The sequence below is a fragment of the Larus michahellis genome, chromosome 6 (assembly GCF_964199755.1).
Source record: "Larus michahellis chromosome 6, bLarMic1.1, whole genome shotgun sequence".
Lineage (NCBI taxonomy): Eukaryota > Metazoa > Chordata > Aves > Charadriiformes > Laridae > Larus > Larus michahellis.
In genome coordinates, this window is record NC_133901.1 from 13,595,108 (window position 1) to 13,619,867 (window position 24,760).

At 43.3% G+C, this 24,760-nt stretch overlaps 1 protein-coding gene across 2 annotated transcripts; it reads left to right on the forward strand.

Moving 5' to 3' along the window:
- The first annotated feature begins 3,264 nt into the window (after nt 1-3,264).
- On the forward strand, nt 3,265-24,230 carry TRA2B (transformer 2 beta homolog). 2 transcript variants are annotated; one of them, XM_074590641.1, is made up of 9 exons: nt 3,265-3,395; nt 10,259-10,392; nt 14,536-14,698; nt 15,523-15,711; nt 17,101-17,216; nt 18,249-18,332; nt 22,074-22,136; nt 22,918-22,991; nt 23,823-24,230. In XM_074590641.1, exons 1-9 carry the CDS (start codon nt 3,360-3,362, stop codon nt 23,831-23,833), a joined length of 870 nt encoding a protein of 289 aa, XP_074446742.1. In that variant the 5' UTR covers nt 3,265-3,359; the 3' UTR covers nt 23,834-24,230. The 2 variants fall into 2 exon arrangements, with proteins under 2 accessions (XP_074446742.1, XP_074446743.1); XM_074590642.1 differs by lacking the exon at nt 23,823-24,230 and having other exon boundaries at nt 3,284-3,395; nt 22,918-22,999.
- The last annotated feature ends 530 nt before the right edge of the window (nt 24,231-24,760 follow it).

Here is a 24,760-nt window from a genome sequence, read left to right on the forward strand (position 1 = left end):
GAGGCTGCTACTTTAACTGCACAAAAAAGGTTTTTATAAAATCTGACGGGAATATGGCTGTGGGGAACATGGTCAGGAGTCCCATGAATGCATATTCCCCTGGTAGAAATGCAAGCTGGAAATGGCCCAAGCAAACCAGAAAAGGTCTCTTAAATCCAGTTGTGCTCCCCAGGCAAAGGGAGAGGAACGGGTGCATCTCCAGGTGCCTCTGTGAGCAGGGAGATGGTCTCCTTGGGATCATCCCACACCTGTGTCACTGTGGCAGAGCCCCAGAACAGTGGGCTCAGATGTTCTCCCAAAGGTAGCTTTGCTCTGGTAGCTCTGCTCTGGTAGCTCTTTGTTGACTAAGTTTAAATGTGAATAGAAAGGAGCAGAGCACTCTCCCATGGGCTGTCCCTTCTCCTTTGCGCCCTGTTCTCCTGCTGGGAACATTTTTGGGAGTGTCAGGGTGCCTGCCAGCCCTGAAAGCGTGGAGCTGCAAGAAGCCCTCTCCCCTAGCAAACTCCAGCTGATTGATCCCCCATGGTGTGGGTTTATCCCTCCTTGGTTCTGCTGGTGAGGGGGAAGAACTCAAGGACGGGGCAGACCCTGCAGGACGATGCCTGGTCCTGCAGCAAGCATAGCGGGCAGAGATTTGGCTTTCACAAGCCACAGGAGCCTCTGTGAGGCTTGAGGACTGCCTAGCTTTATAGACACAGACCAAGGGCTGGAAAACAAATGGCCAGTAAAATTTCTGCAACAAAAGCGAACCAAAGGAGATTCCCTCTTGAGTGCAGGTGCTTTCGGTCAAAAGTCTCTGCTGCACATTTTGGGTGAGTGTTATGGTTTCTAAAGACAACCCAGAACTTTGACGCCATGCTCATGAAGATTAGCCAGCTTCGACAGCTCGTGTCAGATGTCTCTCTCCGCCCCTTCTGTTACAAGCAGCACAGAGGGCAAATGGATTTTTCTGAGCTTGAGTTCTCGGTGATTCAATAAACATGGTGGTGCTTTACGTGCCTACATCCTTCCAGCCCCGCTTAGGACTTTGTACAGTGCAGTGTATCACTAACTGTGCTAGAGCAAAGCATTGAGATGAAACCATTGAAAAGTGTCATTAAAAAAAGCTGCGGTATCTTTAAATCAGCAAAAGCCACGAAAATACTGCCCACCTTCCTCTTTGGCTGATAAATTCATGTTTGTGTTCTGGGGCTGGGAGGGAGAAGGAAGGCAGCCAAGCTGCCTCCGGCTTGTCTCTTCTCATGAGTGTCAAAGCTCAAGAAACGGAGCTGGAGTCCCCCCTGGGCGTTTCAGGAGCCATCGCCTGGCAATCTGCAGTGCCGGAGCTGCTGGCCGCACAGGTGGCTCACTGAGGTTTAAAGCCGTCAGTCAAATTGCTGTTTTTCACTTTACAGTTTGCTGACAGCCTGCTGCCTGGCATTTTCCGTCCTACTGCTTGAGCATGTTGCTGCCGCCTCTTTAATCTGTGTGGCAAATGGCGCTGGGAATAACCTCGGCAGCAAAATATCCACAATTAAAAGAGGTACTGAGCTGTTCAGCTCTCTGCCTTGCTGCTCGACTAACAGCACAAATGCAGGGGCGTGCAGGGCATCATCCCAACTCCCACTATACAGAAATCGCAGTTAAGTGAGGAAAAATAATTGCTGCTGGTGCGTCAGGTGATTATGGGAGCAGTCATGGAGTGGGATCACATCCTTCAGCAGCAGCGTGCGGGGTAACCGGTGCTCTGGGATATGATGATTGGGTGTGATGACTCCTTCTGCCTCCAGACTTCAACCCTCACACAGAGGCTGAGCCCTCAAGAGCACTGAATCAGTCAGTATTTTGCTTAAACTGAAGGGGAGTATTTTAGGTCATGGCGATCCACTCCATTTGGGTGTCCTTGTTTAACACCTGCACAGACGGAGCCGCGTTGACCCTTCAGGGAGAATGGTGCTTTACTCGTGCTGCTTGTCTTGCCAGGGTGAAATAAAACAAACGTGACAACAGTCAGTGACAGCCGGAGTGCCTGTGATGGAGAAAAAGGTGTTTGTGTAACTCCTTGCAGACGCAGTGGTACGTGATTTATGAAGAAACAATTCAAGGACTGTGCAAAAATGGCTGTTCGGTGACGCCATGCTGCCCTCACGTGGGTATTTTAGAAATATCCCCCTCTTCAAATCCAACCTGCACTGAACTAATGCTTTAAAACTCTTGGGCATCTCCTCCAAGAAAGATCTTGCAATCACAGTGATTTTTTAAAACCGTTTCCACAGCCTGAGAGGCCTGTGGAAGGTGAGGCTGAGTGGGGAACACACTGAGAGCAGCCGTGAGCAGAAGGACTTGGGGGTGTTGGTGGGTGAGAAGCTCAACATGACACAGCAATGTGCGCCGGCAGCCCAGAAACCCCCCACATCTTGGGCTGCATCCGCAGCAGCGTGGGCAGCAGGGCGAGGGGGGGGATTCTGCCCCTCTGCTCCCCTCGGGGGAGACCCTCCTCCAGTGCTGCCTCCAGCTCTGGGGCACCGACAGCAGAAGGACACGGAGCTGTTGGAGCGGGGCCAGAGGAGGCCCCGGAGATGCTGGGAGGGCTGGAGCCCCTCTGCTGGGAGGACAGGCTGAGAGAGCTGGGGGGGTTCAGCCTGGAGAAGAGAAGGCTCCGGGGAGACCTTCCAGCCCCTTCCAGTCCCTAAAGGGGCTCCAGGAGAGCTGGGGAGGGACTCTGGATCAGGGAGGGGAGCCGTGGGATGAGGGGGAACCGTTTTAAACTGGAAGAGGGGAGATTTAGATCTGAGGAAGCAATTCTTTGCTGTGAGGGTGGTGGGACGCTGGCCCAGGCTGCCCAGAGAAGCTGTGGCTGCCCAGAGAAGCTGTGGCTGCCCCATCCCTGGAGGGGTTCAAGGCCAGGTTGGACGGGGCTGGGAGCAGCCTGGGCTGGTGGGAGGTGTCCCGGCCCAGGGCAGGGGGTGGCACTGGGTGGGCTTGAAGGTCCCTTCCAAGCCAACCCCTTCTCTGCTTCCATGAAAGACAGGATCCTGGCCTTGGCCCCGCTCGGGCGGGCAGGACCAGCTCCACCGGGCACTGGAGCTGTCTCTGAAGGGGCCGCTCGTCGGGTTCCGCCCCCCCGGCCCTCAGCAGCTCCCGAGCCTGGGCAGGAGGGGGCCACCCCCGGCGCCCGCCGCCAGCCGCCAGCCGCCAGCCGCCACGGCCTCCCGCCAGGGCCGCCGCGGGGCGGGGCCTCCCCTCAGGGCCGGCGGCGGGGGAGGCGGGGCCTGGCGCGGGGGCCCGCGCGCCGGCGGGGCGGCGTCACTTCCTCTGCGGAGAGCGCTGGCGCCGGGGACGGTCGGGTCGGGTCGGCGGTGGCGGGGAGCGGCGGGACGATGAGCGACAGCGGGGAGCAGAACTACGGCGAGCGGGTAATACACGGAGCCTGAGTGCGCTGCCCGGCCGGGACAGCCCGCGCTCCCCTCCATCCCTCCCTCCGCCGCCCCTCTCCGGGCGGCGCCGCGGCCCGAGTGGAGGAGCCGCCGCGGGAAGGGCCCGCCGTGGCCTCGGCGGAGGCGGGGGAGAAGCGGCGGGCTCGGGGTGGAAGATGGCGGCCGGGGAGGCGGAGGGAGCACGCGGCGGGGCCGCTCTATCCGCCCGCCCGCCGGCGCGCTCCGTGGTGAGTCTGCCCGGCGCCATCTTGGGCTGGTGACCGGGCGCGCCGGAGAGGGACAAAATGGCCGAGGGCGGCGGTGCTGCCTGTCCCGGGCCCTGCCGCTGCGACCCCGCTGCCGGGGCTACCCTCTCCCTGCCCCGAGGGTACGCGGGGGGTGGCCGGCTCCGCTCCCCCGTGCCTCCCGCTGCAGCGGCTCGGCTGGTGCCGTGGTGCCTCGGCCTCCGTCCCCCTGCCCGTGCTGGGTAACGTCTGGGCTGGGAAGGAGAATCCCCAGCCGGGGGTAGTCTCAGCCTTTGTTCTGCTCTCTCTAAAGCTGCACTAGAACCCGCTTTCGGTGATTTACTTCCTAAATTGAGTTCCGATTTGCCTCTCCGCGCGCTTGCTTGTAAAACATTAACCCTGCTTCTTGATGCGGTTGCAGGCATCCAGGTGGCTGGGTCTCTAAATGCCATTGCAGTAGTCCAAGGATTAAACCTCAAGCTGTGCTAGGGCGAGATCCTTGCTCTGTGCAGCCTGCAGTAGGTGTTCTCTTAAACTGCATAGTTACTGCAAGATGTTGCTGTTTGGATGGAATTTTAATAACACCACAGTAGGTGACTTGCTAAGCTTCACGTTTGTAATGTACATCTGCAGTACAGATTACCTATGGTTGGTTTTTCTTTGGGAAATGAGTCTTGTTTTCCTTCGAGGTCTTTAGTTTTTACAGAGAAGTGCAGTGCCGGGGTCAGCGCTGTGGTTTGGGTGCTTTTTTCCCTCATCAGCCTGTACTTTTTGAACTTCTCGCAGCCTCAGCAGGAGTTGTGGAGGTGATGAGTAGTTTGAAGTTTTAACCTTCACTGGAGGTGGCAAAAAATCCGTTTTGAAGAGAACGTAACAATTCTGAGCAGGAAATTGGAGTGTCTTGCTTTGGGTAGGGCCTTTTCTCTTTCAGATGCCCTGTAAGAAGCTTTAATAGTGCAAGTGTTTGTCCTTCCATGGAGCTGAGGTTAGGAAAACTTGGTCTGCGGGAGGTTAAAAATGCTGCATGGGAATGAATGCTGAAAGACAGGGATTAGAGAATAGGCTCGTGCCGCCCCCGGTCTTCCCTCTCCGTTGGTGTCTTCACGTCGTTCTTACAACTGTTGTGTTGTTGGGGAGGAACTCTTAGTTCTGACTTGCTCAAGGTGGATTTCTGTGGGTTAGTTTTTTTTTTATAAAAGGTTGATTGAATTGCTGTTGTGCAAGTCCACTGAAAAGCAGTTTAAGACGGCAGCCGACCTTTAGTAAAAGTTTGGCAGGATAACCTGCGCTGTATTTCCAATCAGAAGGAGTGGAAACACGAAGACCTTTCGAGCAAAGTCTTTTGGAAAGGTAACTGTGCAGGGTGTGATAGGACAGCAAGTGCTATCCCACCTACTTCCTAGTCTGTACGTTCCTATTCTTCCTGCTTCCCTGTACTTCCCTTTTCTATACTTTTATTTTTAAAAAAATAATAAACTCCCGTGCAGACAGTCTTCAGCAAGGCTTAAAATGAGTTATGTCTGAACTTTTGTGAGTCATAAATAGGCAAGTTGTATGCAATGTAGGCGTTTGTAAAATTAAGAGAGAAGAGCACAGAGCTACAACCTGCTATTTCAGCCTAGATGAGGGAGCGGCTTTTCTAATGCTGTTGCTGGTGTTATTTATGACATTTTTGGCTTACTTAAGGCTTCTATTTTACCGAGTCAATGGCTTTTCTACTTTTTGAAGCGGGAAGCACTCAAGTCTCTGCAGAGCAGAAGCAGTGTTTGGATAAATAATCTAGGATATGACTTTACAGTTGTCTGTGAAGCTGCTCCAAGTCCATGCTGCCAACAAGAATTGTGCTCCTGAAAACGTGTTCTGCTTTCTCCCTTATACTAGTGTTTGGACAGCCAGTCGGATCTGGAAATTAGCTGATTTTTTTTTTTCCCCGATTGCGTTTCCAGCTGCATTGCTTTGCAGGCTTGACTGGATTGTGGAGCCACGAGTCCTAATGTCAGCATTGGGGATGGAGAAGAAATACCAGGTGCTTTCGCAAGTAATGGGACTTGCTATTTCAGCAGCAAAGCAAACTGAAACTGGTTTATCTCACATTTTAAGAAAGGGGGGCGGGGTGTGAAAAAAAGAAGGGAAAGAAAATCCCCGCTCAAATTCTCTTTCAGAGTTTATAGTCCATAGTGGGATTAAACTCCGGAAGCTCTTTTTAACTGAAGAGGCTCTAAGTTATTAGGTGCTACTAATACTTCGAATACTGGAACACACTTGAGATACCATCGGTATGCTGTAATAATTGCCACATTTTTCCAAGTCGCTTTTATTGTGTTTTCCTTCATTGAAATTGCGCTCACTGGAGTGCATGTGATTCAGGCATGGGAGGGCTGGGAAGAAGACTAGTTAAAGGGAAAAGTAGTGAGTCTCGTTGTGTGAATTAGTTAATGGTGGTGGTGATTACTTGGTACGTGCCTGGTCAGCAATTGCTTAATATGGTAGTCAGGTTTGTTGGTTGGTTGTTTTTTTTTTTTTAATCAGAGTAACTCGAACAGTAGAAATGCTCAACGTATAGATGTACTTACAAGATACTTAAGGCATCTATTTTTAAAAATGCTGATTTTTATTAGTAAGTTGTGGAAGAAGAACTAAGGAAGCAGTTTGAGAAGGTTCGAAACAATCTGATAGCTTGATGCCACCAAAAGGACAGGTCATTCTTTGTGTTCCTCCTTCATCAGCTGCCCCTGATCTGACTTTTTGTTGGGCCGGTCGGTACCCGAAGCTGTCAGAAAATCCTTTGCTTTTTGCTGCTGGACTAGTCTCCTGCCGGCTTGGTGGCATGGAGTGAGCCCCAGGGCCAGTGCAAGCGGCAGAGGTGGTGGGAGGAAGCTGGGCGTCCGTGCTTCTTGTCTGATAGTCTCATTTTTCAAAACACATTCTTGCCTTTTTTTGGCTTTTTTTTTTCTTTTTGGTGGAGTGTGGGAACTGTCATGGGAAGGGGCTGCTCTGCTTTCCCTCCCAGTGGATTCGCAGCCCCCCCAGCAGTGATCTGGTCTGGTGATGGTGTGCTTCAGGGGGAGAGAGGCAAAAGCTGTTCCTTCTCTGTTGGATCGATTGCTAAATTGAGTAGCAGGGAGGTGGAAGGAGTGTGAAGTGAGCGCAATTACACCTTGCGTAAATGTTATCGTAGATTTGATGATGTGTAACATGGGGCTGCAGCTTTCCTTAAGAAAACAAGTGGAACTATGTAATTGTATAGGAATTTAGGATTTAAAAAATACTAATCACTTTATTTGCCGGTGTCTTCCATTAAGTAACGGAAACCTGTAACTTGGATCCCCGTGAGGAAAACCTGGATCTCAGAAGTACAAAGAACACGCAGTCCTCACTTCCATACCTTACAGCTGCGTCAGTCCATGGAAACCTTTTGTGTCCACTGCCCCCAAAATAATGCTGCTGCCCTGGCATTCCCTGCCTGTGGAGTAGATGACTGTAACACATCTTTAGGAATGTGCTCAAAAATGTCATCCCTACAGCATTACCCGTTGTTTTCAATATGCTTCAAGTATGGAGAGAATAATTTGGAAACACACAAGCCTGGACTTCAGGGCTTCCATCTCAATTCCAGCAATGGCCAATGAAGGGGAAGAACTGTTGGTAACCATCAAGGGAGCTGGAGATTTTGGAAATGTACATGTCACAAATTGAAGGTTAGAATAAAATGCTTATTTAATAGCAAACACCAGTCTTAATCTGCTTACCAGCAGAGTTTGAATATAGGGAGGGTAAAGAAGTCTGTTTTTTCTTCTTTTGTTATTGCATATTCCTTACAGGAGCCTAGTTTGGCAAAAGAGCAAAAATTAGGCAGAGAAAATGTCTGAAGAACAACCAAAGGAGGTAGTAGAAACTCTGCGATTTCAGTGAGCTGTGGGAGTGGCTTGTAGGAACCCTCAGTATGTGTCAGGATAATGGGGCATAAACTGCTTTTGGAGTGATGCAGGCTCCTGGTGTTTGACATTTTAGCCAGGGAGGATTTCGTGGGGCTTGGGGGGTGGGTAAGAGCTTTGAAATTTTAGGGGTTATTGCCAGTCTTAGCAATATGCAGAGCACGTGAGGTGCCAGGAGTTCCTTGGAGGCTGGAAGTACTAAAGAAGTGGCATAATCCTGTAAAATGGGGGAGATTGAAGAGAGAGGTTTCAATGAATGGTGATCTGGAAACAAAAACGTGGATGTTTAAAAACTGGAAAATGTTGTAAAATCCAAAAGGGCTGAATGAATCTAAGCCAGCTGTTTAATTTTCTGGTTTAGATACACATCTGTTTCCTCTCAGATCACAGGTGTCCCGCTTCCACATCCATCTTAACGTAATATAGCAAAGGTTGTTGTAAAAATATGTCAAAGGGATGAAGACTTCAGTCATTTGCTTACGCTAATATGATTTCTCTACTGATTTCTTCAAAGCTTATTAACTTCTAAACACTAGAAAGCGGTACGGGGTATGTCTGTGGGCAAGATTCTCCCTGCTGCTTCCGTCCAGTTGTGCATTTCTTGTGTCCTTCTCAGTGTCAGACCACCTGCCTTTCGACGTGGTTCTTTCTGTCTTGTCTGATTCTGCCAAGAGGGTGAAGTTTTACGAACAGAAGGATTTTTCCCCAAATGAAGAACAGCCTTAGCTTCGGTATTTAGCCTTTCTTTAATCTGGCGTTGTCTAACTCTTTTAGAAAGAGTTGAAGACTTCCTACAGCTCAATTAATACATTAACTCAGATCTCATCTCCATGGATTGTTTTCTTTTGAAGGTAGTAATGCGTTGAGGTTAAATTTGTTATTTGTAACCTAAATTAGTTCTCAATATTTGCACTGCCCTTTGCAGGGTTAATATGTGAGGTGGCCATAGTTTAGGACACCTCCTTAAATATTTTGACGGAGAAGAATATGGCCTTGATTCTCTTGCTCCTGGAATTCACTGAAAATCTGCTTCATCCTGCGAGTTGTGTCCCACCCCATCCCCACAGTGTTGGATGGTAGGCAATTGTAAATAGTTCAACTTGAGGTTGTTTGGAAGTGGTTTAAGCACGATTAAATTTTGGTTTAGCAAATTATTTTCTGAATGCTTAGTATAGAATGCCTGTTAGGCTGAATATTCAGGTTTAAGAGATGCTACAAAGATAAACCAGGTGATTTTTGAAAAAAATCTGGTACTGCGGTGTCATGAGTGAGCATTCTTGATCAGAATTGACACAGAATTTACAACTGTTGGTTTTTAGGAACAAATAGAATTCTACTGCTGAATTTTAAATGTTCTTTAACCTCTTGAAAGAAAGAAAACCTTCTGGTGTGTTCAAACCAAGCGTTTAAGCCATGTGACTGAAGTTAAGCTTTACACTGATTAAAAACAAAGTCTAAAATGCTAATTAGGTTCTGTCATTACCAATAAAGATTACAAGTAAATAATAGAGTAGAGGGGGTATTATTTTAGAGCAGTGTTTGAGCGTGTGACACAGAATTGCATTTGTGGTCGGTGGAAAATGGTGATTTGTTTGGAAGTGTGAAGACTGCACTTGTAAGGACACTTGTGCAGGCAGAGTAGGTGGGAGTGTGCTCATAAACCTTCAAACTAGACCTTCTAAATGGAAAGAAACTTCCCCCAAAGTAACATAATTTTAAGTCGTTGAAAGACCAACCACGCTGTGCTTTCTGCATTCAAAAGGCGCATCAGTTAGTTGTCTCTGGCGCAGTAGGGACCTTGCTTAAGTCACTTCTTGTTGATTTTTGTCTAAGTATGTGGCTGATGGTGCAAAGTATTTTGAGTTTCCTAATGCTGGAATTCATTAGTAGATATTCAGTTGATCCACTGTGCATTTGCTATTAAATACAGGCATAAATAGCGAATTCAGTTACTTAGTACTAAGTTAAACTGAATGGACTGAATCTGTTTATAGAATAGTAGGGCATTTGGTAGATTCAATTCTTGAACTGCATATATAGTAAAAGTCCACAAAACATTTTTTTTTCTAGTTTCAGTTTTGGCACTAGATTTTATCCTGGAGTTTTTAAATATTCTTCATCCTGTTCTTTTTCTATTAAGGTTAATGTTGAAGAAGGAAAATGCGGAAGTCGCCATTTGACAAGTTTTATAAATGAGAATTATTTGAAGCTCAGGAATAAGTGAAGCTGAAATTTGAAAAAAAAGAAAGTGAATGCATGCTAATTATCAGACCAGAAGTCCCACTTGTAGAATATTGAGCAATTTGTGTGAAGTGGGGAAGATGAAAGAAGTCAGAATTTGAAACGGAAGAATGAAGAAAAGGAATAAAAATGAAGTTAAGATAAGAAGTAATCTGGAATCTGAAAGCACTACGCTAAGTAATTACTAGTCTGTTTATGTGTCCCTGTATATTTTGCTAAACATGCATGCATTATCTGTTTAATAGCAAAAGTATATGCAGGGTAAAGAAGTGTCTACCAGGGAAAAAAAAAAAAAAACTTCTTAAAAATCTAGGCAGTTCTAATGCCAACTGCCCGGACACATAGATATGAATTTTTACCATTTATTTCACTGGAGCTTGTTTACAGACCTTAGGTAAACAAGAAATTGTGTACAAATTAGGCTTTCAATATCTGCGTGCAGGAATCCCGTTCTGCTTCCAGAAGCGGAAGTGCTCATGGGTCTGGCAAGTCGGGGAGGCACACCCCTGCAAGATCTCGATCTAAGGAGGATTCCAGGCGTTCCAGGTCAAAATCTAGATCCAGGTCTGAATCCAGGTGAGTTTACTTCTTTTACCTCTTCCTCCTCTTTGCAAGTCAGATGGTTATGTCAGAGGGAAATGGAAAGTCCAGTTTATCCCAGTTGTTTCCAGAGATAACTGGTGATCTGTGCACAGTGAACACAAAGGGGCATGCGTGGTTTCAGGATTTGAAAAGCTAAACTATCAACTCAAATCTTGTTGCAGCTTTTTCTAAGAGGTATTTGGCTATGTAGGCTTGTGTCTTGACACAGCTTGGAAGTGGCCTGCCTTTTAAGTCTTAAAATAATGGCTAGTTTCTGAGCGTGAAGCATTAGGAATTCTAAATCTTAGTTTTTCTGTGCAAAGAAATATGTGCATCAGCAGATTTTCCATTTTAGGTCACATTAATGGAAGCAGTGATGTTACTGGATTAGTTAACGGTAAACTCAATGAAAAACAATAGGGATAAATATGAATTTCAAGACATCTGTCTGACTTTTTAAATATATATTAATTCGATTTGAAAATTAACGGGCTGGAAGGCTTTGAAAATTAGAAAGCTTTCCAAGCTCTCAAAAAAAGCTGTGGAGAAAGCAGCTTGCTTATTTTGTATTTGTTACGTGGCAACGCAAATGTATACTATGAAAATGCCCTTTCCACTGTATTGCCTATCCTTATGCCCATCTGCTAAACAAGCTGAGGCATAAAATCTGCTGCTAGTCTAAAAATAAGACAATAAGCGTCACTGGTGGTCACTTTACATTGGCTTTACCAGGTGTGTCATGTAAGAGGTACATTTTTAATAAAGAATGAATAGAGAGGGAACAAAACCTGTAAGTTATGTCATTTTCTTAAGAGTTTAGATAATTGAGTGCTGACTACAGAAATAAATATGTTGATAGTTCCTTTACCCGTTTTTAAACACTCGGGTTAAAAAAAAGTGGCTTTCAGCAGTGGAGCTTCTAGTTGAGCTGTTCGCAGTATACTTTTTATGTGTATAAGCAAGGAATTAGGCTGGAGGGAGGGATGACAACTCTGGAAGACATTGCGCTGTTAGCAATCGCCCATGTTGGAAAAAGCTATCAGATACTGTGTTTAGGTCTCCTTGCCAGATCAAGGTGATCTTTGTGAGAAGGAAAATACTTGGGAAATTTTGACAGCAGAGGATTGTGCTTGTTTTTGCTGTGGACTACAGGCATAAGTCTCAAATCATGGACTTGTCAGTCCCTGTAGTGCAAGAACAATATGTCAAATTAAATGAATAAATATTTCTTCATAGAGTAATATCGCCCTACAGAGTTCTGAGATTGGAGTGACCTCCAGAATTGCTAGCAGTAAGGGATGCATAGGATAACTCAGGAAGGGTCCAGTCCAAAACCCTGCTTAAAGCAGAGTCAGCTCTGGGCTCAGACCATGTTCTCAGGGCTTTATCCAGTTGTGTTTTAAAAATCTTAGAGGATGGAGACTGCACACACTTTTGGGAAACCTTTTAATTTTAAAATAACCAGCGAGTCAGGACCCATCCCAGCATGTCCTGCTGCACCTTGTCCATAACCTCGAGGGGTTTCATACTTTCAAGGCACACGTTTTTCACTTGCTGGAAAACTGTAGTGTTATGCCATCAAAAATTGTGTAAGATGCTGAAAGCAGCAAATACAAGATCTAGAATTTATGAGAAACCTGGCAAATCATTTACTTTTACAAGAAATCACCCTTTAAATAATACCCTGGCAACTGACCTTTTACTTCTTGAGGAACAAAAGTAGATTATGACTACCATGGCTTCCTGAGCATTTAACAGCTGTCTTGAAAATGCCTGAGACTGGAAATACTGGAAGTGTATTGCAGAGTTGGAGTGTGTTCATTAGCAGATTTGGGCAGAATTGTGTCAAGGCGCACTTAGAAGCAACATTACTTATGTCTGTTTTCAGTGCCGTCACATGTTTGGATGTGATTACAAGCAGGTCTTCTAACTCTGGCTCTCACCAGAGACATAACCTTGTGAGAACTTTCATATTTCTTGATAGTTTCTCTTGAAATGTATTTTTGAATTACCAGCTTTATAAATTAAACTTTGATTTGGGAACAAATCTGTGTCCTGGTGTATTTATCAGTTGGGGTGTGGATATACTTGATTGAATCTCCTTTTATTGATGTTTTCAGCAGCAGCACAGCAAGCCATCTTTGGCTGACTCTGTGAAGTCTAAACAGTTCTTAACGAAGGAATAGGATTTTCAGCTGTGATGGCTTTGCAGCAAAAAAGAATAATGGCAGTATGACATTTAAGGCAGCAATATAAGCAGTGCCTATTTAAAATAAGCCTTGTTCTTTCACATAATAGATTGCCTGGTTTAGAAGTGTCCAGCTTTTGTTCAGTGTAATGGGTGCATTCTGTAGCCTGGAACATCAGTTCTATGTTTGCCTTAAGTTTGTTTTTTTTTCCTATGTCAGTGGTTGAAACGTAGCTGTATGCATGTGTTGGACTTCTTTTTTTAATTATTATTATTTTTATTTATTTATTTACTGTCTTCCCTGCCTCAGGGGATTTCTCTTTTCTTTTTTTTTTTTACTTTCTGTTGCCAAAAATAATTTATTCTTTATAAATACATAGTCAGAAGTGGTGTAATGGGACATGCTGAAGTCACTTCTCCTGGACATGTATATGTGCTTCAGGTTGAGGAAGACAGAACTTAGCTGGCTCACTTCTGATGAGGTTGAAGGCATTTTTTTAAGGAGGCCTGTAATGTACGGAGTGTATATTGTGCAGTTTGGCTGTCTGGTGTCACTTAGTGAGAAATCCCAACTGTGGAAGAAGCTGTTAAATGCTCAGGAGTAAAAGCATGTTCTGGTTAAGAGCTTCATTCATACCAGCGTAGTGGTGGTGTCAACGTGAAACACGGTTGTGCAATGAGGGTAGCGTATGGTCTCGGTCAGTACTCGCTACTGGGCTTCCACAGGCTAGAGGAAGGATTTTTAAGACACAAACAAGACCCTGAAGATTAACAATTTATGACTAAGAGCCTTTGAATATTAAACTGTTCAAGGCACTTCTTAGCCTTGCAGCAATTTTCTTTGTAGTTGTGCAGAATGCAGATTACTCAGTGACTGCCAGCAACAGGCCAGGCTCAGGTGTAATATTGCAGTTTAAGTGCCTGCCCAGCTTTACAACTAAGATTGTCTGTGTTGGGAGGGCTGAGGGTTTAGTAGAAGGAATTGAAGCGTTTCAGGACCTCACCTTCACAGACTTAGTGCTGTCAGAAAACATTTCTGGAACTGGGCTGAAATTTGTGAGCAGTTACACCTTTGCCTAAATACACTTGAAGTGTGAACGTGTAAACATTTGTGAACAGCTAATGTTAAATAACTGTTGAAATACTGGAAGGCGAACAACTTGATTTCTTCAGTTGTGTTCAACTCTGTTTCAGAGGCATTTGCCAGACTTCAGTGCTTGTAATTATGCACTGTGTAAAAAGCGTATTTGCTTTTCGGTAGCACTGAAAGCAGTGCTGTTCTGAGTGCTAGAATAAGCAGAAGCGTGCACCTCTGCAATTGTGCATGCTTTAGGTTAATTCAAATTTACTCCTGTTCTCTTACCACCCCAGCTATTTTTACTGTAATGCTTTGAATATTCTAAGCATATACTGTGTCAAACCAAGATAGCCTTGTTAGAGAAACTTGAAAGCTATTGGGGAATTAGGAGCAAATTCTTTACACTGAGGGTGGTGAGACACTGGCCCAGGTTGCCCAGAGAGGTGGTGGAGGCCCCATCCCTGGAGACATTCAAGGCCAGGCTTGATGAGGCTCTGAGCAACCTGATCTAGTTGAAGATGTCCCTGCTGACTGCAGGGGTGTTGGACTAGATGGCCTTTAGAGGTCCCTTCCAACCCAACATGTTCTGTGATTCTATGAGTTAAAAGCTAACTGAAAGGGAAGTTGAGGTGCCTGTTCTGCAGTAGGAATGCTCTGGGAGCAAGTGCAGTAATCTGAACGTAAAGATTTAGCACACAGTCCTTGAGAATAGTGATTAAATTGATTATAGCTGAATCATATGGTACTGCAGGTTTTAAGAAAATGGTTATTTGGGCTTTTTGTTTGTGAATCTCTGATGTATTTTTGAAGGGTTAAAAAAAACCAAACAAAGCAAACACTGTACCTTTTTCTTTTTTTTTTTCTTCCTCAGATCTAGATCAAGGAGGAGTTCCCGTAGACACTACACAAGATCACGTTCTCGTTCCCGCTCTCATAGGAGATCCAGAAGTAGGTCTTACAGTCGGGATTATCGGCGACGACATAGTCACAGCCATTCACCCATGTCTACTCGGAGACGTCATATTGGAAACAGGGTATGTCTGTTAGAAAAGAGGATGACTCATATGTAATCCTGAATACATCCTAAAATCACTGAATCGATTCATTGGGGTTTTCCAGAAAAACATTCTCCTTCCTGCTCAAGTCTATTTAAAAGATATAGTTGAGGTTAATTGTCACTTGGCTTTTGATAAGCTGTAGATCTCCATAAGTTTGCTTAGGATTTGGGGTGGGGTGTCTTGTTTGTTTGTCTGTTTTTTAACAGATGCCTTTAGAAGTGCTGGCAGTGCAGGCTGTTGTCAGCATACCTGCTATATTAAATGACCGAATGTATGCAGTGAAGGATGGGGGTAGAATTAGGAGAGAGAAACATCTTTTATTTTTTTATTAGAAAGTCTGGAAAACTAAAATATTTAATTAAAAGCTGTTTTGATGGTGTCTTTATTAAATGAGCCTGCAAACCAGCTTGCTTTTAACTGCTTTACAGGCTTAGGTGGCTGAGCGCAATTTGGTTCGTGTTAAAGTAGGGGGGGAAAAGTGGTAACTAGCATACATGAAGACATGATCCAGGCCTCTGTGTGTGTGTATATCACTCCACATTCAACAGTATATGGTACCTGTTATGTGCTGTAACTGTAGTTTGTACAGTACCCTGAGAAATGCAAAGAATTTTTGTGAAAGGAGGCTCGTGTATCTGTAGGGTTGATTGTAATAGAGTCTTAGCAAGTTAACCCAGCCTGAACCTCAGTAGTATATTTTTGTTGTTTTGTCTTGAAGCTCTGACAGTCACAGCTTGTGAAATAACTGCAAATACAAGCAATTTTATTCTAATATCTTATCTCTCTGTCCCATCCTGCAGGCAAATCCTGACCCAAATTGTTGTCTTGGCGTGTTTGGATTGAGTCTGTATACCACAGAAAGAGACCTGAGAGAAGTTTTCTCCAAGTATGGCCCAATTGCTGATGTTTCCATTGTATATGATCAGCAGTCTCGGCGTTCAAGAGGATTCGCATTTGTGTACTTCGAGAACGTTGAGGATGCTAAGGAAGTAGGTTGGGTTACAGAATGTATGGTGTGTTTGCAGTTGCTGGGATATATATGCTCTAATGGGATATAGCTGAGAAAGCTCACTGATTGACCTTTAAAGTGCTATAGGAACCTTTAAATTTAATTCCTTGTGACTATATGAAATAACCATAATGCAAACTAGTTCACAGGATCTTCTCTTCCCTGCCTCCTCAGGGGCTAAGATAATGCTTGGCATCTTATAATAAATGTCAGTGTCTTAGTTCAGACGACAGTTACTGTGTACTAGAGGTCCATGAATACTGCTCTCTGTGCAGGCTGAGCTGTTGTAATTTCACAAAAGCAAACTTCGGGCTAGCCATAATGGAAACTATACCAGCAAGGAAAAGAAAATAGAAGCATGGGCTTTGTTTTAATTGAGAGGTGAGCGTTCCTTCCTAACTGCACATGCGATCTTGTATTTAATAACAGGCCTGTTCAGTGTGAAACCGATGGCCATTTCTGAGCTCTCTGTAAGAGCGCTAACATGCATTCTGCTGACTTCTAGTGCTTCAGTCTGAAAGGGGCTGGGGGAATCTTTTCCGAAAACAAAAAGCCAGGCTGTACGTGGCTTCTTGGTGCCTGCGCATGTCTATGGGAAACCCTCAGGGACTCAGTAAATTGAAGCGGTGTCAATACCATATAACAAATTACGAGATCTTTTGCTTACAAAGTGCTACAGAATGAACAAGGGAATTCTATACTTGTATAGAATTCTACACTCAGGCCAGCCCTTGGAGAGCTTTGTGCATGTGGGCTGTAATTAGGCTTATATTCTGTATACATTCCATTACTTAAAGTCTCCAGTGCCGTCTTTCCCAAATTTGGCATGAAGGATTCCAGGGTAGATTGGAGCTTTGGATGTTGGTCCTGCTACTTGGCAGAAAAATCCCAATGGTTTTGGGTTTTTACTTCAGATTTAGTTATGACTCGGATATTATTATATTCAAGGTTATGGTAGGTTTGAGAATGTATTGGAGGAAAAACAACAGTGTTCTTCTGTTAACGTTTAAATACTTTGCTTTGTGTTGTATGCTGGAGTAGTTACATGCCCTACATTAACATGATTAAGACGAACCTTTGAAAGTGCTTGTAATAGAGGTACTGAAGCAATTGTTAAATTATGATCCTTTCAGGCTTTTTATGCAATGTAAGTCACATTTTAAGTGGTTACTGAAGCTCATATCCAGCTGGTCTAGAATGTCTTACAGTTTATTTTTGGTGTTATGTATAAGGCATAAGTGAAACTTAGACGTGCATCCTAACTGAGCCATTTTAGGACTTCTCTTAATACTTGAAGCAGTGGTTAGACACTTGGGTCGGTAATAAATTTCACATTTACAGCTAACTGTATTTTTATCACTCTGTTCAGGCAAAGGAACGTGCCAACGGAATGGAGCTGGATGGAAGAAGGATCCGGGTAGACTTCTCCATAACCAAAAGACCTCACACACCTACCCCTGGAATCTATATGGGAAGACCCACTTAGTAAGTTACCTGTGTGGGTGTTTTTTTTTCCAAACCAGTATGGGATAGGATTAATTATATTATGTTTCGTTAAAAACTGTTCTATATCCCTTCTAAGAGACCTGATTCTTTGTGTTTTTTTTCTTCTCCTTATTGAGAGCTGTGCTAACACTGATGTGTTTATCTGGCAAGGCTTGTGAAAACTAAAAAACTCAACTGATAAAGGAGGCTCTTAAGAAGTTTAAAAAAAAAAAAAGACTACATGTGGACAGCCACCAGTAATAATACCTAGCCTTTCCAGCCCTTTGGATAGGAGGAGTTAATTTATACAGCACTTGTCAGTGACTGATCTAGGATCAGCCTGGATTACAGTGAGCAGAAACCTGGGTTCCTTAGTTATACAGCCCAGACATGAGCTATCTAAACACTTAAATGAGCCTACAGTAAGATTTTTTTTGACAGCTTCTAAATTATTTTAGGTTGTTGTCCTATGTACATTCAAATATTAATGTCTTTTGCAAGCTTGGGTTTTCAAGTGTGAATTAACAAATACTGCTTGGGCAGCTGTGTGGCGCGGTTTGCCCTATCCACAGAGTACACTTAAAGTTGACAAGAGTGTAAATTGTTCTCCCGAGACTTTGAGCTAAGGTACTGGTGGTTATGCAGTTGATGTTGTGTTGAGACTGCAGGTTATTTTTTTTAATGGGAAGGTTCTTCCAAAAGGAGCTTCCTGAGAGTTAAAAGTTGTCACAGAATGGAATTTCTCATGTGCATGTGATATCAAAAGATTAAGAGGTTTCAGACCAAGGAGAAAAGTAGCTGTCTTAAAGTTCAAGCGTTTTAAAAAGCAATTATTTAAGTAGTTCTGTTCCCATCTGCACTGATGGGAAAGTAGGAGTGCTCACAATCACTTCAACTGTGAGGATGTGACATAATAATATAACCCAGTTAAAATGGTATATACTTGACTGATTGTGTGCCTACTGAAAAGCACTGCAAACAATGTGAATGCTTTATATTTTATTAAATTTAAGTCTCTTTCACTATTTGTAGTGGCAGCTCACGACGACGAGATTACTATGACAGAGGGTATGACAGAGGGTATGATGATCGTGACTATTACAGCAGATCATACAGGTGAGGCAATATTTGTAATAACTCTACTGCTTTTTAAACTGTGCTTTCTCATCCACGTTTTTACTTCTTGTATAAGTGTTAAGCAGTTCATCCTACATCGGTATGCCAAAATAGTTTTGCACTCACTGTCATTCTGGAAAATTACTGTGAAATCATTACCAAACTGACCGCTCGGTACAAATCAGATTGGTCAGACTGAGAAAAGCTTTGTGGTGTTTAACCTGTGGCATGAGTTAGTCCATAATGTTGGTGGGTTTTTTTTTTTAAATGTGCATTAAGTTTTGAAAAACGAAGTCTGTTCTCCATACTCTTATTCTAAAAGAGTCTTTTGTTGGTTCATCTATTAGCATTGAAATGGTGGGAGTACAGGTGCAGATCTAATATATGAGTTGGTATTACAGTGCCAACTTAGATTTTGAGTGCAGTGTAGTAGACAAAAAGTGTGAAATTTCAGTGGTCGCCAGTATCCCCTACTAATAATTATGGCATCTCAAATGTTGCAAAAAATAAGGAATCGGGGGTTGGAATGTTACCTTTTCTGTATTGGACATTTGTGTAAAAAAAAAAAAAAAAAAAAAGCTTTTTTTTAACATACTTTGTCAGGTTGGATGTGTGTGTTTTACTTGAAGGACTTGCACCTCCTATTTCCGACTGTCTTCAGTCTAAACTTGTGTGTTCGCCAGCATAGTAGTTAGCTGAAAGAGGTGAATATTCAGGCGTCAATATACGTTGTCAGAGGGCTAGTAAAGTTGATAGAAAATCTGTCAAACATGGTTGATATGTAATTGGTTTTGGAGATAGAGCAAGTTTGTCTTTGGCATTTTCCATTAAGACTGACAACAAGACTTGTCCCAGAAATTGTGAGGATTGCACAGGGGACACTGTTAACTTGCGCACAGATAAGAGTTCATTTTTTCTGTCTGCAATTACCAAAAAGTTCCTGCAGTTGCTGGATTCTATAGTAGTTCTTCCTAAGTGGTTTGCAAAGCTTAAATGCATCAGCAGTGGGTGGATTTATGATTGTTCCCTGATGGCAACCATGTATTCATGGAATAGATTAATTCAAATTGCATTATCACATTACAGCTCAAAGACAAAGGAAATAAATTCTGTGATCTTAGCTTTCAGTGTACTCTTCTGTTGCTTTCTAGGTATAGAAGAAAATACAATCTTTACACTGACATTGGTAACTGTATGGTCATTGGTAGTGACTGAGGGCAGCTGTCTCCTCCTGTCCCCTCCTACTACTTTCAGCCACTCTTTATTCCGTCCCAGCCTGTTGGGGTTGCTTCCAATCTGTTTCTCCCCTCCCTGCCTTGCGGTTGTCACTTAAATCGGGTGCCTTGCTTCCACAGTGCTTAAATGCTGCTGTGGACAGAGAGAGGATCGAGGCGCTCCATGCCATCACAGTGAACGCATGTTTAGAAGCGTTCCACTCACATTTCTGGGAAGCAGTCATTAGGGTAGTTCTCTGCCTCCAGCGGTCCATTTTCTTGAAACATCAGTGGCTTTGAATGTTCTGGAGAACTGTAGCAGCTAAAATCTGAAGTTGATACTGGGCATACAAGAACCAGGACGTGTCAGGTTTCACTTTGCCAGCACTTGTAGATGGCTCTTTGACCAAACTTCCAGTTTGTTTCAGGTACAAGGCATAAAACCCTGCTTGGGATAGTTAACATAGCTTCATCTTGCTTAATGTACTGAAAGTAATTAACCAAAGTCTAGTGGGTAAATTAACTGAAGCAGCTTGCCGAAGTGTTGGGGAACAGAAAAGACTTTGAACGTAGCCTGCTAAGCAGTCTGTTAGTGGTGCTTCTGGCTTGTTTCTCCCAATTTCTGTTTCTTTGTACGGGGTTCTGATGTAAACAAAATGGCAAAGGCACCTAAGTACCAGCAAAAGATGTGGGGCTAATGCAGTGTTTGGTGAGGGTTCTACACCATTGGTCTTTCTTGCACTTCTTCATAGTACAGGTTCCCTTATTCTTTCGCAAAGGGTCGGTCAGGGTGTACTGGTGGTCTTTGAAATCTGTTGTTTGTTGCCTGTGTGTTCTTAAAATGTAATTTAGTCCTTGTTTAGATTATGGTATGACCTTAAGTCTTTATTGCTTGAAGTGTTACCTCTTTCTTACCTGATAGTGAACAGTGGCTCAGATGTTTGTAAAATGTTATCAGAAGCTGTAATTACGTCAGTTCTAGGAGTGTGTCAGTGAGAATAGTTGTAGGATAGTGACTAGTAGGAGGTGTGAGCCTGACTGCTTTAGGCAGTGTACTAGTCTGAGTGTAATATATCGGAATTCCTGGCCATGCTTTGGGCCAGCTCTGTGAGGCAGTCATGTGCTGGGAGATGTTCTGACCTTCCTGCGTGCTCTCCCATCCTGTGGCTGTTGTGAACTACGGCTTTAGGGTGGAAATACTTGAATATTGACCACTCAGCAAGGCTGATTTACGTTTGCTATCTTAAAAAAAAAAAAAAGGGGGGGGGGGACACGGACGACACAACTCCCAAAACCCCACACCCCAATGTTTTAAAGCTCACTGCAGAACCTTTATAATGTCTTCATGGCAGATATTGAGAGCGTGAAAGTAAAGCCACAAATGGTTTGTGTGTGGCTACTTTTAAAAGTATTGTGGTATATTGGTCGTTGGAGGGAGAGAGAAGAATAGTGTTGCATATGGTGGGAGTGCTTCCTTGAGGAAGGGAAAGTTAGAATTGTTAAAGATGCAGTAGAGCATTGCATACTAGTACTCCACCCTAGCAAATCAATTGGTAACAATTACTTTGCCTTCCTTGCCTTCTGTGCAGTGAAGCCGTAAGAGAAATGCGATTTCAGATGGGATTGTAATGTTAAAACTTTAATTTCTCTTCATTGCTGTGGGATGCTTACTCTTGACTGGAAAAGTATCTGTAAACTGGAGAATAACATTAAAAAAAACTCCATTTGCACAGTGGCTATCTACCAAATTGAGACTTTTATTTTTTAAAAAATAAATAAAGAAGGAGGCCTGCTGATTCAAAGTGTGGTGTAGTGTTTGGGGGTTCTTTATCCTTCATATGATTTACAGCCTTTTTGGGCTGCTGTGAGGCATCTGTGGCAGCGACTGTTCCATAATCCAAACTTGATATAGTCTCCTCCTGGTAATGCTTTACTGTATCTAAATCTGTAGAAGTACCAGCCCAACCACTTAATATTGTTAAATATTATAACATATTGTTGGTCTACACGGCATCTGTATAAGGAGAAGTACCTCAGTTCTTAAATGTCCTTCTTTAAACATGATTGTGAAGTGTTAAAATGTGAGTGTGTGGGGTTTTCTCCCTGCCTCCACCTCGGAATCAGTTTTTTCTTCAGGACAGTGAATTGATCTTGCTATGTTTAAAAAAAAAAAAAAAGTTGCTTGCCTCAAGTGGGTAAGCATCTGAGAACAGATAAGGTCTCAGAAGCAGAGGCTATGTAATGATCTTAAAATGCTGCTTGTTGGAGAGTATGACATCGTAAAATACAATATTAGTCAGCTGGAATGTGAGTCCTCTTTAACTGCTCCTTAACACCAAGTTTAGCCAGCTCATTCCAGGAATACATAAAAATGATGGTCATGAAGTAATTGAGCATTATCCAGTGTAGGAACCAATGTGTCTTTGTTTTCACGTCATTTTCCTGTACTTGATGCATTTTACTTACACAATTAACTTTTTGTTTAGTTTTAAAATTTTCAAAAGCCGTTCTGATTTTGTATTTGCAGAGGAGGTGGCGGCGGCGGAGGAGGAGGATGGAGAGCTGTTCAAGACAGGGATCAGTTTTACAGGTATGACAGGAAAGCTTTCAGTGGCCGGTCAACAGTGGAAATACTCTTACAGAAGATATTGTTTTGAGTGTTCTATGAATCATGCCTAGGGTATCTTTAAACACACTGACAGAAACTGGGTGGACGCTGAGCACCTGCAGCTCCTCAGTGGGCAGCGCAGTTCATTTCAAAGCCTCCCTCAATGCCATGTAAAAGGGTGAGGTTAGTATAGGGATGGGTTAGTGCAGCTTTGCATAGGAAATACTTGTATTTATGCCAAGAAATTAATGTCCTGAATGTATGGGGATATATTTTTTTATTTATTAGGAGATCAGTGGAATTAGGCAAGGAAATGCAAAACTTGTGTGTGCCTGGATTGGAGGGGCTTGGGATGGGGTTGGTGGTAGCAGTGACTGCTACGCAAATCAATGCTTCCTCTTTGGAAAAAATAACTTAGACTCGACGTTAAGGTGTGATTTGGCTTACGCTGCTTGTTTGGGATGCTCTCGGCTTGAAACACTAAAGTTGTAGGTAGTCAACTCATGAACGCAAGAGAGCTTATATTTCTTTTATTAGTCCAAAGTAACATTACTCTGACCCGGTAACAAAAAGAGTATTAAGAAAATTCAAATTTTTGCTTTGTTATCTAGTAGAGATATCAATGAGTTAGTTGTGTGCTCGTTAGCTTTCCTAAGTACACTCTTGATACCAGGATAGGTTTAGAGGTATCAGCATAAAACTGCTGCCACTCCAGTGCCGCAGGCTTTAACAAAGGGGTTGTTTCTGTTGCCCTCTTCCACAGGAGGAGATCACCATCTCCATACTACAGCCGAGGGGGCTACAGATCTCGATCCAGATCCCGATCCTATTCACCTCGTAAGTAGCCATAGAGCTCACGTATCAAAAGCAAATTTCTGCTTTGCCTGAACTTATTCTGAGGTTTTGTGTCCATAAAGACTGTTCGACTTCAGTGTGGTGGTTATTTTTTTTTTTTAACTACAGTGCCCTTTAATGTACCATTGAGCAACTGGTAACCTTGAGGACAGAGCAAATATTTAGCTTGCAAAAAAAATAAACTAGGTAATACAGCTTGAGGTACCATTTCTTTCTCCGAAACCCTGTCAAAACAGGAGTTTGTAGTATGCCGACAGTTTGGTTACCTCTAGGACAGCAGGGCTGAATTCCCAAGCCTCGCACCTTCTAACACTGAAACTAAATTTCCCACCATAATTTGCTAAAGAGGAGGTTAACTTCATCTGAGGTCCAAATAGTGCTCTCTTTTTTTTTTTTTTCTGACTTGCCTATTTGCATGGAAGATAAAGCTGCGTTTTGATGGCAGAAGGTTAATAAAACACAATAGCATTCTCAGCGTATTCCCCAATGTGAGGGATACAGAGTGAGTGAATAGGTTGTGTTCTCATGTTGTGTCCAAATGAAAACAAGCCTAACTCCTGTTACTGGTAGGTGGGGAAAAATTGCAGTCTGGATTTTCCTTGTGCATGGAAATGTCAGCCCTGGGCATGACGGGAATTGGGTTTTTTTCTACCCAAAGGAACGTACCAGCTGGACGTGGTCATAGACAGGCCATATGGCTCTTGAATTCCATACAGAGTTGAGGGGTGGCAGTGAATTTTAGACAAAATTATTTAAAATATGGCAATCCTTGGAAGCCTAACAGCATATATATATTTTTTTTTTTTCTTTCAGGTCGCTATTAAAGCATGACACATAGAGGAATTCCTAGCTACAGCCTTTGAGTTGAAATTGCAAGTTTGTGGACAATATTTTTATTGTCTCTTCTGTTTAAACAAGTGAACAGTGCCTAGTGAATAGGTGACTTTTACACCTTTTATGAAGACTACTTCTGTGATGTTCAATGCTGTTTCATTCTGCATATTTGTGTAGTTTGGTGCTTTGTTTCAAGTTGTGTTTTGAAAGGAGTATGTTTTGCATGTATTTTTTTAGTCTCAATTTTGACTCCTGAAAGGTTTCTATTGTAAAGACAAAACTGTTCAGTTAGTTTTTTCTACTGATTCCAAGGTATTCTGAAGATCAAAACCTGTGTAAAATGCTTTCAAAAAGTAAAAAAAAAATAAAAAAAAAAAATAAAAAGAAGTTTGGTTTTTCTTTTCCTACTTACTTTTGCCAAGTTGCAGGTTGAAAAGAGACTACAACACTTGTGCATTGTGGAATAATGGTTAAAGCCCAGAAGTAAAGTTTACCCTAATTCTGTGTTGCTGGGTGGTTGTTCTCTCAATGTAATACCTTCAGGTGTGTAAACCCAGGGCGTGGAGGAGTCTTGTGTGCGGATTGTAGGAGTGAGGCACCTTGTTCAGCAGCAGCCTACGTGTGGAGCAAGACTTGCAATAAACTCTTGGTAATGCTGTCGAACTTGGAGATGGGTGAGCTGTTGGCAGGTTATCAACCTTTAAATAAGGAGAGGGCTTCAGTGGACGTAGGGAACCATACACTTAGAGAGGGCAATGAAATAACATTTAGATCCCTTTGATTGTTCTTATTTCTTCACTGATGATTGTTACTCTTTTAAAGAGCAGTATCTTTATCTGCATATGTGGCTAAAATGCAGTATAACTCCAGATGATGCTTTCCTACCAGTTATAGTTTTGCCTACTCAAGATTCGTGA